Raw genomic sequence first — 18,091 nt, 5'->3', positions numbered from 1 at the left:
TCTTTTATACTTGGTTCAACGGAGTGCCATACTATCGCTCTGTCTCTCATTATTGATGTACTTGCATTTGATTTAAATAATACATGACGAAAACAACCCCTTTTGTTAATAAAAAAAGTGGTGTATAATATGAGTGACACTACTAATAACTAAAATATTACGGTATTTTGAAGTATTTTAGGCCCAAATATTTTTTAAATCTTTTCAAATCCTACTCTTCATTTCTCAAGGTCCCCCAAATATTCGTGGAGAGCGGATATCTTAGCCGAAAACATAGCCGGTGAAAACATGCCGGCAATTTTAAACTCTTCCCTCTTTCTCCAGCACCCACTCTTCTCAACAGCGGTTCTCTCACTCCGCCGTCACCACCTTAACATCTCTCTCTTTTCACGCAATAATAATAATACTCTCAGGGCTTACTCTACTTCTTCATTATCATCGGCGAACCAGAATGTTCGAATAGGCCGCTCTGGTTCAGTTAGTTCGCCTCCAGTTGAAAACGATACTGCTCAGAAAATAGATGTTAATCCTCCTAAAGGTACCAGAGATTTCCCACCTGAAGACATGCGCCTCCGCAATTGGCTCTTCCATCACTTCACAGAGGTATTTATATGAATTGATACTCCCTCCGGTATATAATATGTGTCCACTTAGCCGTCCATTTAATAATCAAGAAGGAATTAACTTTACAATTTGTGACCAAATTCCAGTGTGTCACGTTAGTAGTACTCCCTCCATCCCTAACATAAGTATCACCTTAGGGGAAAAAAATTGTCCCAAACATAAGTGTTACTTTAGTAATTCAAGACAAAAATTAGCAATTGTTTCCAACTATGCCCTAGCGTTGAATTCTCAAAAGACATCTAATAAATAGGGGTAGTTTAGTAAACTTTATATTTTATTTATTGATTTCTTAATAGGCGCAATTTTTGCCAAGCTGACACTTATTTTGGGACGGAGGAAGTAATAGGTAGTACTAAATTAAGGGTAGTTTAGTCAAAATACCTATTTCTTTTAGGAGTTAGTATTTTCTTAAAGGGTGTGCTAAAGGCTAAGTGGACACTTATTTTGAACCGGAAGGAGTATATTGTTTGTTGTTGCTGCTGCTGCCCTTGGATATTTGCTTATTTGTTTTCTTATATTTCAGGTATCACAGCAATTCGGGTTTGAAGAGGTTGATTTTCCTGTGCTAGAGTCAGAGGCTCTATATATTAGGAAGGCTGGAGAGGAAATTAGAGACCAGGTTTTGACCTGTTCTTTTGTTATCTTGTGAATTTTGACACACTACATGCATATGTTTGGTTTTATTTCTTGCATGCTTTAATACTTGGAGACCTTGGATTGAGAGCTCAATTATGACAAGGGACATGTTGATTTTGCTGAATCAAAATAGCTAACACTAAATGTATATTAGAGGTTTTCTTAAGCTCACTCCTAGGCAATTAGTAGTCGGTGCATGACTCGTTCTGCATAAATTATTATGTTATCTCAAGCATAGCAAAGAAAGAAAATGAAATGTGATGAACCTGATATCATTTGTTTCTCTTTCTATCTTGCAGCTTTACTGTTTTGAGGACCGTGGAAACCGTCGAGTTGCATTGAGGCCCGAGCTGACTCCTTCATTGGCAAGACTTGTGATACAGAAAGGGTAAATGTCTAATTTGTTCACTTGGACTTAGAGAGTCATGATTCTTCATCGACTTGTGAAGCAAGAATTATTGCAGCTTTTCAATGTTCACCATTGATTTATACGTTATTACACTTTTGTATCCAGGCGGGGATGCCACATTTTGATCTGCACGTTTTTTTCTGTCCAGAAAATCTGTATCTCTTCCATTAAAATGGTTTGCTATTGGGCAGTGCTGGCGTTATGAGAGAATGACCAGGGGAAGACGTCGTGAACATTACCAATGGAATATGGATATAATTGGTGTACCAGATGTAACGGTAGGTTAAGCTCTATCTGTTTAGTTGATCCTTGCCACTGTTATAAAGCATTAAAAAGCACCCAAGGGTGTGATCTAGTGATCAATGAAGGGTCAGAACCATGGACACCACGTTTATTAAAAAAAAAAAAAAAAGCATTAAAAAATTTAATTATTGCCACCTGCTGGAACTTTAAACTTGGCTGTTTACATGTAGCAGCTGCTATATAAATACCCCATTTAGACCTAGCTGAATGCTGCTGATCTTTGAGAATTAGTCTATGTAATGTTGATATCAAACCGCAGCTAGTCAACTACGCCTCAATCTAAGTCTGAAGATATGGTAGGATTAGATGTTCCAAGTGGAATCCTTATTAATAAAAGATGTTCCAAGTGAAAAATTCTTGGTAGGTTTTTGGTTATATGATGATATTTCATGGCAAAAGGAATATCATCATATAGTTCTGGTTCTTGAGTCAAAATCTTCGCATGGATGAAATTGAAGTCTTGAAGTTATTTGATGTGGACAGAGCTTGATTTCTGTTAGGCCATTTTACTCAGTGATGTCGGCTTCACCTTTTCTGTTAAATAATAATTAGTAGAGGTAAGACTCGAACCAAGGAACGTAGACAGATAATGAAATGGTTTCCCACATGTTGTATTTGTGCAAGTATAACTAGAGCACTTTGATATGGTTGTCATGGTGCACAAATCTGTTAACATGAGTGCATAATACTATCACAAGGGGCAATTTAAATTTGAGAAACAAATTCTTAAGCACTGAACATGAATCATGACCTAAAAAAGGTGATGTGGAGAGAGATCATATGAGACTAACATCATGGGTCTTGTGACATGAGAAAACGGTGATGTTGTCGTGATGTGGAGACAATTAGATTATAAGAAACTAATGTGCAGATTAAGTTGGGGAATGAGAGGAGCAGGAAGAATGATGCCTCTAAACAACACCTTGAGACAAGAAAAGACAGTTCTCTCTCTCTCTCTCTCTCTCGGTAATGTGCCAAAACTCCTTGAAGTTACAGACGATTTCTCCGGAAACTATAGCCAGCTTCAACTTGTAGCAACCCCAATAAAGTATCTAGCCTCTTTCTCATTCAGACTGTAAGCCTGATGACAGAGTAACTTAAGCCTAGTGTATGGAGACGAAAAATATATCTGACCAGCATAAAGGAAATGGAAAGATGAACATATTTTCTGGCTAGTGGTTAGTCATTTGAGCTGATTGACATTAGCAATGACAGCACCATTTCTCTTGGTTGAAAGAGGAAGTATATTTACGGGCAGGATAAGGATTGAAGAAAATAATCTGAGTGAAAAGAGGAAAAAGATTTACTAGCTGGATAAGGATCGATGAAAATAATCAGAAATGTGTCTGCAAGGTTATGAACCAGGTTTATGGGGGAGAATATTGCAGATGTATGTATTCGAGGCATTTCAAAATTTCATGTCTTGGTTGAGGTACATTATAGGTAAACCGACTTGCGTTCTCACTTAATTTTCCTAAATATTATACAGTAAAAGCCTGCTAAAACCTTTTAGTCTCGCTTCTAGATAACATAAAGGCATGTGTAGAACTTGGAGACCTGGCAAGGATCGATGGCAGCTTGGCATATGTGTATCCTGTCTTCTAACAGATCTCCTGTTTCCATCTGCTTAATTTGCTTGCCAAGATTGGTTTTCCAAGTTTGATCATTGTGGCTCTGAAAAGCTAATAAACAGCATAGCATACAGAAACCCAAAGCTGACAGGACAAAACCGTAAGACATCAACTAATATAAATTCTCCTAGCAACATAACGACAACACACAGACACTAGACTTGGAGAGAGATAACTAGACAACTTCAAGGGTTGAATCAGTCAACATCAAATACAGTTCCCCTTATTGCTTGTCATTATATCTAAATCGGGTTAAGTTCTCATCAGTAGCATCTTGATCACTATTGTGAAAAGTTCTTCTTGAATGTAACTTTCATGTTTGATTCAAATTAACTTGTATCTTTAGCGCCTATATGAGTTATTCTTTTCACTCTTCCATTGCATGTAAGTTCTGAGCTTTTCTAGAGAAATGTTTTCTTGCTGGAGAAGCTTTAAATATATAATGCAATGGCTTAGATGGTAATTTCGCATTTTCACTCACCAAATTTATTTCTAATTCCTGGCTTTTAGGCTGAAGCAGAGCTGATATCTTCAATTATTACCTTCTTCAAGCGCATAGGCCTCACAGCATCAGATGTTGGGTTTAAGATCTCTAGTAGAAAGGTGTCTGCTTGGAACTACATTTTTTCTTTCTGTTATTCACCAGAACTCTTCGTGTTCTTGCTACTTGTTTGTATTTCAGACTTTCAGTTACCTGAAACGATATGTGGCGAAAGAACACATAATTTAAATGCTGTTTTGTGTCAATATCATATAATGGAAGATTCATCATTTGTTATTGTCATTTCTTTAGGTGATCCACTTTCTACTTAGTGAATCTTGAAATATATGCTACTAATGCAATATTTTATACTACTGCCACTATCCGTTTATAATATTAAATTATTTGGAAACTTAGGTTCAAACATGACATGTTAACTCGAAAACCAGCTTGTAAACCGTTATTCCAGTCACATCCTTTTCTACTACCTCCATAATATACAAATTAAATCAAGAAACAAGGATAGATCTGTAGTTACTTGGTGGCTTGTGCAAAAAGTGGGCTACTTGTAAATTGTAATGCCCATTGTGAAGAAATGGACCTTTTGCCTTAACTCAACCCCAAAAGCTAGCTTATGTGAGGATTACCCAAAATCATATAAGGAGACAAACAACCGATTGCTTAATCAATAAGACCCTCCACGAGTAGGATTGGTTATTTGGAGCATGGACAATGTTACATGGGGACCTAACATTGGGTAAACAAGAAATTGAGATGAGTCTGACTTTGATACCATGTTGAAGTGTGTCGCATCTAATCTAGAAGATTAAGCTATTAGAGAGAGCACATTTTTATTAACTTAATTATGTCTTCAACACCCATAAACTGAAATAAAAAAGCAGCTTTTATGTTGTTTAAAATTTTCGAAATCTATTAGAAAGTTGAAAAGAAGATGATCTGTTAGTAGATTATTATCAAGTTAGGTAATATTTCAAGTTTTACAAATAACTTGGTCTTTAAATGGATGATATCGTATTCCCGGAAAATGCAAAAATATTAGTGCTTTTTAAAAAAATAAAAATAAATAAAGCTATGATGTTGTTTAGCTTAGCATCAGTCTGACAAATGGGTGGATGAGGCTTGAAAATGTCTAAGGAATTCAGGTGGCTCCTTCTTTTGCCTTTGACAGGCATTACATAATTCCTAATTGCCAAAATGATGTCACTCCTAGGTGTTTTATCAGAGATTTTGGCTTGGAAGTGAGTGGAAAAAAGGGAAGAAGTGAAATTCAGTGAGTTAACGAATTTGCTTATGTGATGGAAGTTAAGCAAATCTATTGGGAAAATAAGTATGAGAATTATGCCTGTGATGCGGTTTCTTCTTCTTCAAATTCTGTTTTATGGTGCTATTTCGGCTTAAACAACTTCATTGTTTTTTTATTTGTTTCTCCATATTGAAAATATCATGTGCTATTTGATAGGTCTTGCAAGAAGTGCTGAGGTGCTATTCTGTCCCGGAAAACATGTTTGGTAGAGTTTGCATCATTATAGACAAGGTCAGTTTGATAATGCAACTCAGTTCCTCTTGTTTGATCTATAGTATTCCAGAAAGTAGAACATACTAGTTACTGTGATTGCATCTAGTCATTTCTTGAACTTTCATATTATTAAAGCTTAACATTCACTCCCATATAACTTTACTGGTTTTATAGTCGTTCTATAGAACTTGCTTAGAAAAAATAATGTAAATTATTGAATAGAATTTGTCTTGGCAGGATCCTCAGTTAAGATACCAATTTACTTATACCTGAGTTGTGCGTGCTTATATGATTCACTGGTAGTTTGTTAACATTGTTTCTATAAATCCAATGGACTAGTTGAAGCTTCAGTATTTGGGAGATTGTCTCTTCCTCTGCCCGAAGAAAGTTGCACTAACTGTTGAAATTAATCACCATCAGTGAGATAGCAGCTATGTTTCTTGGTTGCTCTTGGTTCTGAGCTGCTTCTTTTGCATTAAATGCATTATATATATACACATATTTTGAAACGCCATCTTCCATTTTTCTTGGATCTTATGTTAACCACCCCCCCCCCCCCCAAAAAATTTTTTTTAAAAAAAAAACAAGAAAAATGATTATCAATTAAAAAGAAAAGCTTACAGTAAAGGAGATAGCAAAAGAAACTCCAAATGTCTGTTAAAACTAGTCTGTATTCATTTTTTTTCACCTGGTAAACCTAAGCACAAACCCCTTGACCTGGAGTCCCTGTTCCCCACTTCTCTCTCTTGGTGACCCGAACTACCAGCCTTAAGGTTGGAGGTGGAGTCATTTCCCCTAGGTGCTATCCCTCATTTTGAAAGCTACTCGTTTTAGCATTACCGCTTAAAGGAGGCTAGAGCCCTTTTATGCTAAAAAGAACCTAGCATTATTTTTTCTGCTAGGAGCTCAATCTTTTTATTTTATTTTTCGGTGACTCTGGTGAGGGCCTAATTAATGAACAGCCAGTTGTTTGTAATATAATTGATTTACGTATCTCCTACTGTACTTTCCCCACTTGTGGGATTACACTGGGTATGTTGTTGTTGTTGTTATCTCCTACTGTACTTTCCAGTCTTCTTTTCTGATCAACTTCTGTTACCATGTTGGCTGAAATAGATCGGAAAGATTCCAATGGATGATATCAGGAAAGATCTGCAGTCTGCGGATATGTCAGAGGTAGCTATTGAAGAGCTATTGCAAGTCCTATCACTGAAGTCTTTGACAAAGTTAGAAGGTTGGCTGTTACAGCATTTATTTGACTAAGGTTACCTATGGTCTTTTTTTATTTGTTGCTCAGGAAGTCTCTTAATATAGTCATCTCCTGGAGTTTGTTTCTTCACTTGTTTTTTTTATTATTCCCTTCATCCATACATGTCTAGTAGTTAATGTAGGTGATCATCAACAAGTTAGTCTGACTTGTATATTACCTGAATTGTACAGTAGAAAATATTAAATTAGCTGTTGGAGGGTGCATAGAATTTCTGGATGGGTAAAAAATCCACTAGCTGCTTACGTTGACCTATCCCATCAAAATTAATTCTTGAGACTTGAATGTATATTGTTAGATTATTAAATATTTTCAAAATATAATTGGGTTACGTTGAAAGTGTTATGCATGGTCCAAAATACCCCTTAATATGTACCATAATCTATTCAGTTCTGAAGTTTTATATAAAAAAGTTTTATTGCATGTAAGTTTCTTGTTTAGTAAAACCTGTTAAACACCCGGGAAGTGGATCCATGAAAGTTGTACGAATTGCAGCACAGCTTTGTCTAGTCTGGCTGTAGACTGTTTACAAGAATACAAAGTGATAGAACTTCTACAAAGATGCCCACTTCTTGATCGTATGTGACTTTGCCAGATGAAGATTGTATTTCTATCCATGTTGGAGACGGGACAGTTGAAATCCTCTACTGATGTATTAGCAAATATTATAGCTCGGAGGTTGTGATCTTGGTTTTAATACCGTTTTGTTTGCGTAGAGAAACTTGGGGCCTCAGGAGAAGCACTATCTGATTTGAAGCAACTATTCTCACTTGCTGAAAAGTATGGCTATTCAGAGTGGCTTCAGTTTGATGCCTCAATTGTCCGTGGTTTGGCCTATTACACTGGGATTGTCTTTGAGGTTAGACTTAAGATATTTTCTGTTAATATTCTGAACTCTGTGCATGGAAGTGTATTTCAAGAAGACTTGGAATTGGTTAACTGCTTGTTGTAGTCGTCTTACTGGTAAACTATTTGCTCGCAAACGGGGTATCTCTTCCACATCATTGAGTAATTACAGTTTCCTGCAGGGATTTGATCGTGAAGGAAAGCTCCGGGCTATCTGTGGTGGGGGACGATATGATCGGCTATTGTCTACCTTTGGAGGCGATGATCTTCCAGCTTGTGGATTTGGATTTGGTGATGCTGTAATAGTAGAAGTGAGTAGAACTTCCTGTTTCCAGTCCTTTTTTTTTTTTTGCGGGATGCTATGGATAAAAAATTAATATGTTTTCCAATTGAACCATGAACTGCTTCTACTTTGAACTTAGGTGGAAGTTCACATCTACTCTATGGACATTGTCCAGACGAGACTTTTTGCCTGCTTCGCTTCTAAACACTACCATTCTCAGTTTTCCATCTGGTTCTTTTAAAATCGATCAATCTCTGAACATCGCGGACACTGTTTTATCCACCACTGTATCATTAACCTGCATAGTAACACTTGTAGCCGTTGTAGGCATATGCCATTAAATAGATCACATATGCGCACAACATGCACCAAATGACAATCACCACCACCTTATCTGACATTTGTGATTGCACGAAGGGCTACAACCAAGATGGTCTTCTCAACTTTTCATATCTTTACCAGTCATACGACAATTTTACACTGCTTTCTACACTCTGCTTGTTTTACTGAGATCTGTAACCTTTTGGTTAACGGAATAGTTGACTTTCACTAAGATGGGTTTCACATGGGGCAAGTCTTGCTGATAGAGATGGAGTTTGAGTATGTGAGTGGAGGAAAAACAAGTTTGTTATTGAAACGTGTCAGCAAAGGGAACAAGTTCTCTTTATGTAATGTCTAGAAAATGTCTCCCTTGCACTCGTGATAGATTTTGACAATGCGTCATCACTAAAGTAAAAGATAAAGGAGAACACCTAATTTAATTTCACTTTGGCTGGAAAAAAGTAGTCTGGAAAAGGATAGAGAGGTTGGCAAAAACATTTCCACTTATTGGGAGAAGGAAAATGGAGAAGAAAACAAATTCTCTAACCAGACTCCTAAGTTTTCAGGTTCAAACATAACAGCAGCTGTCTTATTCACTACTTAGGAACAATTTTTGCCTCCAACATTGTCAGTGTATTGCATACAGCTATTCTCATAATATGTTTCTTCAAGGTAACTCTTCTCTGATATGCTATATTCAACGTTTTAGTTTGGATTCAGTGAAATGAAAGTGCTGCGGTAAAATATATACCTATATTGCATAAGTTCAATTTGCGAACCACCATGTTTGCAGGAACAAACCTGTTCTAGCTTGTTTGTCTCATCTGTATGTTTTCTGTTAGAAAATTTAGGTCTAAATGGTATTTGTTTGTGCTTTCCCTGTTGGGATACTCCAGCTGCTCAAGGAAAGGGGACTTCTACCAGAACTTAGCCTCCAAGTAGAGAACATTGTCTGCTCACTGGATCAGGAACTTCAAGGTGCGGCATCTGCAGTGGCCACCATTCTCAGGGAAAAAGGGCAAAGCGTTGATTTGGTTTTGGAGAACAAGCCACTTAAATGGTATATGCTATTCTTCTGATGCTTATGGTCTATAGATTCTCTATTTCTTTGTTGATATAGCTTCATTAGGTCTTTGTTGTTTCACTTTCAAGCTCATACTTCCAGTTTTCCATTACTTGTTGTGAAGGGTGTTCAAGCGAGCGGCACGGATAAATGCACGCAGATTGATTTTCGTCGGAAAGGCTGAATGGGAAAAAGGTATGGTCAATGTTAAGACACTTTCAACGGGTGAGCAATTGGAGATAAGACTAGACGAATTGGAGTAACAACGGAGTCTTGGTGTATGAAATAGCTTTTTCCCCATTCTTTTATAATGATGCTAAGTTGCCTATTTAGCTGTTTTTCTTAGTGATGTTGAAGTGATGAGGCATGAAATTTTGTTGTTATTTTTCTTATCTTGGTGAAAGAAACCCATTTATCTAATTTCAGGCTTAAAATTTTCTTGCCTGTGTAATATCAATTAAAATAACTAGGCCTCGGTCTAGAACTAACTGAATTCGATTTATAAATCCTCTGTATGATTTCGGCCCTGCTTAGGTTACATCTCATTCCAATTCTAAATAATTTAAGGCAAGTTGGAGATTTTCTAAATTAGAAATTATGTACATCGTACACTTCATATACATGAACGTTATAAGTTTCTAACGACAATAACAAATTAGTTGCCATTAGAGAGGGGGAAAGCCTAAATAACTAGCGGCAAAATTGAATATGTACCAGGGCGAAGTGGGATGCAGAACTGTGTTATGGTACAAGTATATACACGGATATCTTCTACTATGTTTGCATCAACTAAATTAACATTTAAATACGGGAAAGGTATTTCACTACATGCATCACCCTATTATTTGCCACCTATATTGCATTATAAAGTCAAATTGTGATAATAAACCCCATCAATTTTACAGAAAAATATGCATAGTCTTTACAGAAAGGAATGTAAGTGGAAAATCTACTTATACAATTTATGTACTCTTTTATCACACACAAAAAAGGTACTCTATAATCTATATATAAATATATATTTACTAATTAAAAGCACGAAATATCTTAGCAAAATGTCATTTTTTTTTAAACAGTAAACACCAAACGAGTAAATTGCAATTCACATGTGGTGGCAATATTTGTTTCAATTTGCCCCCATAATGTGCAATTTTGGCTTGAAAAATCCCTCTATAGTGTAAGAATTCCAAAACTAATGGACAATCTGAAAGATGTTATTAACTTAATCACATTTTAAAAATGTCATTTGTTAATTACATTTTAAAAATGTAACTTATAGATCACATCTTTGAAATATTTTTAAAAAAAAATACAGCTGACAGAACAATTCATAAATCACATTTGGCCAAACCCATCGACAGACACCTGTGATCGTCCACTTCTTTCACTGAAAGACGCTGCAGCTGGCTCCATTTAGACAGCTGGGTCATTCCTATTCCACTTGGGACACTTTTTGCACCGTTATCGGAGCAAAACCAACATCATTCAGTCCTATGTGGATTAAGTGGCCAATTAAACCGTGCTGTACCATTTAAATTGCGCCAACTCAATTAAATTGCGCTAACTCATTTTAATTGTAAATTCACTAATTTGTAAATTCGTGAAGTTTTGACCATTAAAAATTTTTGGTCAAGTTGACGTGCAATGAGGCGATGCCCCTTGGTGTTGGTTTTGCTCCGATAACGGTGCAAAAAGTGTCTAAATGGAATAAGAATGACCCACCGTTCGAAGTGTTTAAATGGAACGGGTCACTTTAAAGGCTTCGTCGAAAAGAATTTGACGACCACAAAGGCGTCGTCGATGGGTTTGACCTTTTTTGAAATACGACCTAACTAAGATACGCCGCGCGCGCGGATCATTTCACAAAAGAGCGGAGAGAAATAATTGTAACAATCTTGACTTAAGTTTTGATCATATTAAATGTGCTAACATATTAAGAAAATATACTAACGCAACATCGTAATAACATGAAAGAAGTTGAGCCACGAAAAAGTTGAGTTCATCTTATAAATCTTAGTTATGCCCACAATTCAATTTTGTAGTTTGCCTAACGCTACCATCATCGTCGTGAGGTTTCCGAATCTACACAATTCGAAACAAATTGTATTTTCATCTTCAAGATTTCAAATAGTTTAGTTTCAAGCATGCATTTCTATAAAATAAAATTAGAAAATTCTTTTACTCAAGAAATATAGATCGTACAAAAAATATCTTGTTTGTGATAAAAAAATAATTGCTACAAATAAAATAAGCAACCGCATTTAACTAAATATACTTTTTAATTATCTCTATTTATTTTCATTATTAAATATTTTATCATCTCAAATTAAATATTTTTGTCTTTTATTCAAATTAAATATTTTATATTTCAATTCAAATTTAATTAATTTCTAGTTTAAATAATGATATCTCTTTCTCCCAATTAGAATTTTTTTCTCGTTATTCCTATTTACTTTGTTGCTTGGAATTTCTTTAGTTTCAATCAATTCAAATACTTTTATCTTACCATTCTAATACGTGTTTTCATTGTTAATTCAATTTTTTTTATTACGCAAGCTTTTGTGGTTTGTTAATTGGAAGATTTTATTGTTTAATAATTTTCATTTTTTCTTTATTTTTTAAGATCTCAACTATGCAATCTTTTCACTGTATGATATTTCCATCATATTTGGAAAATAATTTCTGATTTCAAATTCAAATAAATTTTATCACGCAAAACTACTTTCAGAAACACATTCTTGATTCAGGCAAAAAATTAGGAATAAGAAGGTCCCATAAATTTAAATTTGAAAGAAAAATATTAATACCGCTACAATTATTCAATGATGAAGTTGTAAAGATAAAATGCTCATTTTAAGTGTGACCAAATTGCACTTTTAATCTTTTGTTATTTGAGTTCCTAAAACAATAAAATATAAATATAAATGACTAAATAACAAAACTGTTATAAACAATTTTTTTTTTTAAGAAACTACGATGGAAGATACAACTTTCAAATTAGAAAAATAAAATCTTAAAATATGTTTTTCCTTCTGCAAACAAACAACCATAAGGATAAAAAGAAAAGGGATTAGCCAGTCAAACATGTTAGCTTATATAATCATTTTGGTTGACAAAGCTTTTCACAATTTTATTTTAACATTCTTTTTAAATCTCAAAATATCTTTTTCTATCGATCCTCATTTTCTGACATGTCTAGTTGGATTTGTTTTTTAAACGAATTTTCAATATTCATCTTATTTATTAATGTAATGCACCTTATAGAAATATCTCTATAAAATTTAAGGAGATGAATCAAATTGTCATTTTGTAATTTGATCGAAGATACATCAGGAGCATAAAATGAGATTCCAGAATAAAATTTATAAAATTCCATACTCTGAAAATGTCATGTATAAATTTATTTTACCTAAATTTTCTCACATAAAGAAAATTAATACATCGTGATTATAAGCAAATCAAGTAGGTATTTACACTAACCAACAATTTTAACACGAAAATATATAGTAAGTGTAACGAAATATTAAAATATCATGCTAGATTACTCTCTTCCCTTCGCTAATCTTCACAAATCCAAAATAACAAAGATGATTCAACTAAGTATTATTATTTTTATAATATATTTTATTTATAAATAATGAGACCTGTCAATGACACGGCAAGCAAACACCACCACAAATTTACTGGTTTTGTCTATGGATAACTCCTTTGCCTGGCAAGTTTCAAGCATTTGTAGTTTGCGAAAAGTGAAGGACACTGAGTTGTTTACTCTCTATTTAATTAAGAGGATTGAGTGCTATGCAAAAAAAAAAAAATTAAAAAAAATCCTTATTCGACATTGTTCTAACTTACGAATGCTTACATATTTGATTTCAATGAACGACCTCCTACATAATATTTTCGAGTATCTATTCTCTATGATATTTCAATTACTAATTTTCGTTTTAGTATTTTGTGTGTAATCCAAATAATGTCATATTGTCTTTATTGTGAATTTAAATTCATACAACTCCACAAAGATAAATCGAGGACTTCTTTTATTATTTTGTTTTTATCGATACTTCAGATAATTTCATTTAATTTTTCGGCCGTAGCCATGAAAAATTATTTATTAACTAAAAATAAAATTTTAAGGGCTATTCTTGCTTTATCCCATGGCTGATGCAAGGTATTCACATATTGAAATAATGTAAAGAGTTATGATATAAACTCACATTTTAGGGGGGGAAAAGTGTGCTCACATCCAGTGCTTTTATTTCCTTGTAACCAAAAGATTCGAATCAAGCTTTGTCAATGGATACCAATTATGCATTCAGCTGCATGCATCGAAGAAAAAAATTATCCAGGTGAAAATCAAAGTATTCTCCAAATGAGGAAAAAATTCATCGAACAATCTAGAATGCAAGAACCACGAATCTATCAGTCAGTTCCTATCAAGTATTTTTGAATTTTGTTTTTACAAACTAAGCAATAACATCTAAGGCTCTAATAATTTTTTAAATTCTGCTTTATCATGTCTATAAAAAAGACCAACAACATGGAAATGAAGAAACTATACCGAAAATTAATACAGAAAAATATTACTCTTTTTTAACAGACAAAGCATATTGTTAAGCAGAAAGGGAAAAAAAAAAGGCGTACTACATTCAATGGTTGTTTCCTTGTCACCAAATGATCCAAATAAAGCTTTGTAAACACATACCAATTAATTATGTGTTCGCCTGCATTTGTAGAGAAAGTAAAGACAGAAAAAATTTAAGCGTGCGTATGTGCTTGTGTATTTGAAGGTGCTGATGCCTTTTATTGTGGTATAGACGTGTAGTGCATGTAAAGGGACGTGGGGGTTTTGGTGCATGAAGTGGAGTTCGTGGGGTAATAGGGTAGTTTAGTTAGGAATTTTTTTAATCTGTGCAATTTTTTAGGAATAGTATAACATGGATAGCATTTTTTGCAATTTTTTAGGAATAGCAATTTCCCCTTCATTTCTCATTTTTCTAAGTAGAATTTAAAGGAAAATGAATTACAAATTTTTAAAAGTTAAAATTGGAAGTTGTAACCACTTGATCCGGCAGAAACGTGATTTTCAATTTATTTCCTTATTGTAAACAATTGGGTAACACTACAACCACAACTTAAATTTTTTTAGATATTTAATTATTTTTAAATTCAAACAATAACTAATAACTAATAACTAATTAACTACTTTTTGTCCTAATGAACAAAAAAAAAATAGTTGTAAGATAAATGTGATAAGAGAAATTAACATAAAGTCCTTCAAATTGGTACAGTTCAAAATCTTAGCTCACTTGAAACAAATCAATTCACTTAAAATATGTACCGCTAAGCACACGTCAAATCTATCATTCAAATGGTACTAAGATAAATGTATGAATTTTTATACTTGAAACAATGCCGCACCAAATATGGAATGGATATAAGTCACATAGATCCAATAGCATAAGATCGTGAAGGAAGATACATAAATGGGAAGTCGCATGTCCGACCTCCCTCCCTGTTCTAATATGCCTCTTAATAGAAAAAGTGATAGAGGAGTAGAGGATAGCAGCTATCTCTCTGCATAATATCAAACACGTTATCAAAACTTCATAAATGGATGAGACAAACATGCGATTACAATGAAGGCAATAAGTCATGAGCAAAATCATGTTAGATTTGTCTGATAAAAACCTCTTAAGTTCACCGTTGATTCACCATAACATCCTTTTTCAATGCCACATAAAGTTCATTAGTTAGCAAGAATACAGTTATGGTAGAAACAACACCAAAGGTTATTTCATATTAATTTTACATGTCTCCATCTTCAGTTATTTTGTATACTATAATTTTATCTTAAGATAATATTGCAGAAAATTTCCCAATCAATATATAATACAGATTACCAGATTTTTAGTGGGCTTCTGCCACTATATGCACGGTTAATTCTTTTTCCTCTCCTTTTAATAATAGATAGATTTCCTATTCATCATTTGTATATGAAGAATTTTAATGAATCCTAGATTTTCATAAATTCGAATCTAACCGAATGTACTGTATCCATCCATAGTCTAGTTTATCCATACCAAATTATATAAAGAAACCAAAAGTTTTGAGATTCAACGTACCTCTTGATGCCTAAGAACCCAAAAATCTTGTTATTGAGAATGCCTTCTTCCCCGAAAGTTGAAACTCTGAGTAAAAAGTAACTCCAATGGTGGAATCCCTCTTGGAGCAATTTAGCTGTCCTACGTTTTTCCCTTTCGGTCTAAATTCAAAGGGCTTTGATTTTTCCTTTTATTGCCGCCATTCAAATATTTTTAAAATTTGTCCAGTTCTTGACCCTCCGTATGAACATAAACAGTTGACAACATCCATAGTTCTTTATCCTAAAGTTTACCCACCTCTACTTTGCAATAGCTTCCTTTAAAAACATCATAAGCTTTAAAATGGCTCATGCATGGTCCCTAAATATTTCAACAGATCACGAAGTTCTAAGCTTGTTAATCTTTCAATTGAATGTAATACAACTCGTAATGTATATGAATCATCATCCTCTTTTCTTCTTCTTATTTACAGAGTAGATCAAAGCTTTAGATTTTCTTAATGAGTAATAACGCATTACTAAACAAATTAGAACTCTTCTACCAACACATTAGTTACTAAAATGATATAGTAGGTTTGCTACTCAGTTTTCCATGATAGACATGAAACATGGTCTAGGATTTTCAACTTTCTAAATTGTTCTATACATATACATAGGTTCGGCCTCGAGCTGCTTGTTTGCATATTACCATTTTACGCTATAATTGTCATAGTTCCATGCTAGTAATTTCAAAATCACATTAAATGTAAAGGAAAAGTACCCTCCCTCCTTTTTCTTTACCTTGAGAATGACTCGAACAAAACCAACAACAAATGACGACATGTTGAGGCCGTAATCACGTGCTTTACCAACGAATACAATGGATTCCACCATGTATGGGGGAGCGGGCGAAGACATGCAACTTCCATCAAATATTATGAGAAGTCGTAGCTAGGGATCAATTGATTTTTTTTTTTTTGGTTTAAACAATAATCAATCACATTCACAATAAAGGAAATCTTTTTTCACATCAAAAACGTCCCATAAAAGAAGAGGAAACTTATATTCCCTTTACATTCATGACATCTTTTGTTCCAAGTTTTGAGTTTTAATTCTCACACCATCACTAACAATAATCAGAAATAAGTTTCTTAAATCCTTTAATTGCTTCAATTTCGTCTTTATTTTCATAAATCTACCCAAAACAGATATATACATATGACCGAAAATTGTATAAGCAACCAAGAAATAGATGATACCTTAATAGATTAATTGAATGAAGAAGCAGAAGGTCAAGTTGCTATTCTATTGTCATCAATGAAGAAGCAGGAGGTGCAATTACTATTTTATTGTCATTAATTCCTGCTGGTGTTGTCAATATGATCAAGCTTCTAAGTGAAGGTAATAATGGTTCTGGCTCCCTGAAAAACACACTCATGTAAATGAAGATATTCACAGTATAGATGAAAACTTTCAGGTAGCAAAAGGGAGAAAACTTCTAATGTAGATAAAAATGAAACTTGCAAAAGTCCACATCCATTTCAAAAGAGGCAAATAAAGGAAAAAGCGAAAAGTGAAATTGAAAGAGCATAGCACTGTAATTCCACTCAATATTCTTGATCAATTCAAAGCAAAAAAACTCTGCAGCTTCTTCCTCTTCTTTAATTCAGAAACATAAAACATCTTAATAATACTCAAACCAGATTAAATCGATTTTTTCATTCTGGAAAAAATGCTTAATAAAAAAAGGTAGCTTGGCAGCTTAAGTGTTGAACAAAAAAAGGTAGTGTTTTTACCTGAAGTTCATTTCATAACCAAGTGGATAGAACAAAATGGCTTAATTGTTTTCATACGAATGAGAGTAACTGGACTATCTCCTTCTTTTTTGAACCTCTCCTTTAGGAAGTGGAACATACTTTTCTGCCTCGAGATCAATTTCTGTAGCAAAAAGCACCACTCCTACCCACTCTCTTTTAACTGCTGCACTATTTGTTTCAATGTATGTCACATCGTCAACAATTACCTGGGAGAAAGGAGATGAGAACGTAAAGGTTACGAATTAAAGCAGTACTATGAATGGTGCCAAATTAAATTATGAATAATGTGCAATTCCCTCTCAGATGCCTTCTAGAAACATTCACCAAAAAATTACATTAAATAAACTAAATTGACACCATCAAAGAAATGGTCCAACCTTAGATCTAGCATTTTGATGCTAAGGAGGGAAAGAAAATATTACTATGCCGTAATCATCCACTATTTCCACAACGGCTAAAAACAACAAAGAACATGCACAAATACTCACTCTTGCACGAGGGCTCGATAATGGTCATCCCGTGAGTTTTAAGCCATATAATCAGCTATCAGCATCCTTCATTGTTTTCTACAAAGCCAGAATTAAGGCGACATTTCTTTGGGGCATTTAGTCAACATCTATTAGACACTTTTCAACTAAACATAAAGTGGTAACGCGGTTACCTGTGGAAGTTTTAATTCAAATTGATTGAAAAGATAATTGCAACCACACAATTATAACCGGATATATATCAAGCAAATCATACAAAAATAATTTTAAAATATTAGTAATAGATATGGATAAAATTTCAAGTTA

General features: G+C 34.1%; 1 protein-coding gene and 1 long non-coding RNA gene across 2 annotated transcripts; one reads left to right on the top strand and one right to left on the bottom strand.

Annotated features, from left to right (window-relative positions):
- Window positions 1–205: 205 nt before the first annotated feature.
- Window positions 206–9,941, top strand: LOC132044802 (histidine--tRNA ligase, chloroplastic/mitochondrial). The gene is made up of 11 exons (XM_059435326.1): window positions 206–603; window positions 1,148–1,243; window positions 1,560–1,648; window positions 1,818–1,947; window positions 4,114–4,206; window positions 5,565–5,639; window positions 6,738–6,855; window positions 7,605–7,747; window positions 7,917–8,045; window positions 9,235–9,398; window positions 9,526–9,941. Exons 1-11 carry the CDS (start codon window positions 289–291, stop codon window positions 9,662–9,664), a joined length of 1,491 nt encoding a protein of 496 aa, XP_059291309.1. The 5' UTR covers window positions 206–288; the 3' UTR covers window positions 9,665–9,941.
- A 4,712-nt stretch (window positions 9,942–14,653) lies between these two features.
- Window positions 14,654–18,091, bottom strand: LOC132044816 (uncharacterized). The gene is made up of 3 exons (XR_009412279.1): window positions 17,786–18,091; window positions 17,277–17,503; window positions 14,654–16,901 (listed from the first exon to the last, which is right to left on the bottom strand). It is a non-coding gene; the product is annotated as an uncharacterized LOC132044816 (long non-coding RNA).

The sequence above is a fragment of the Lycium ferocissimum genome, unplaced genomic scaffold, assembly GCF_029784015.1.
Source record: "Lycium ferocissimum isolate CSIRO_LF1 unplaced genomic scaffold, AGI_CSIRO_Lferr_CH_V1 ctg525, whole genome shotgun sequence".
NCBI lineage: Eukaryota > Viridiplantae > Streptophyta > Magnoliopsida > Solanales > Solanaceae > Lycium > Lycium ferocissimum.
This window is presented reverse-complemented; position numbering and strand designations above follow the sequence as displayed.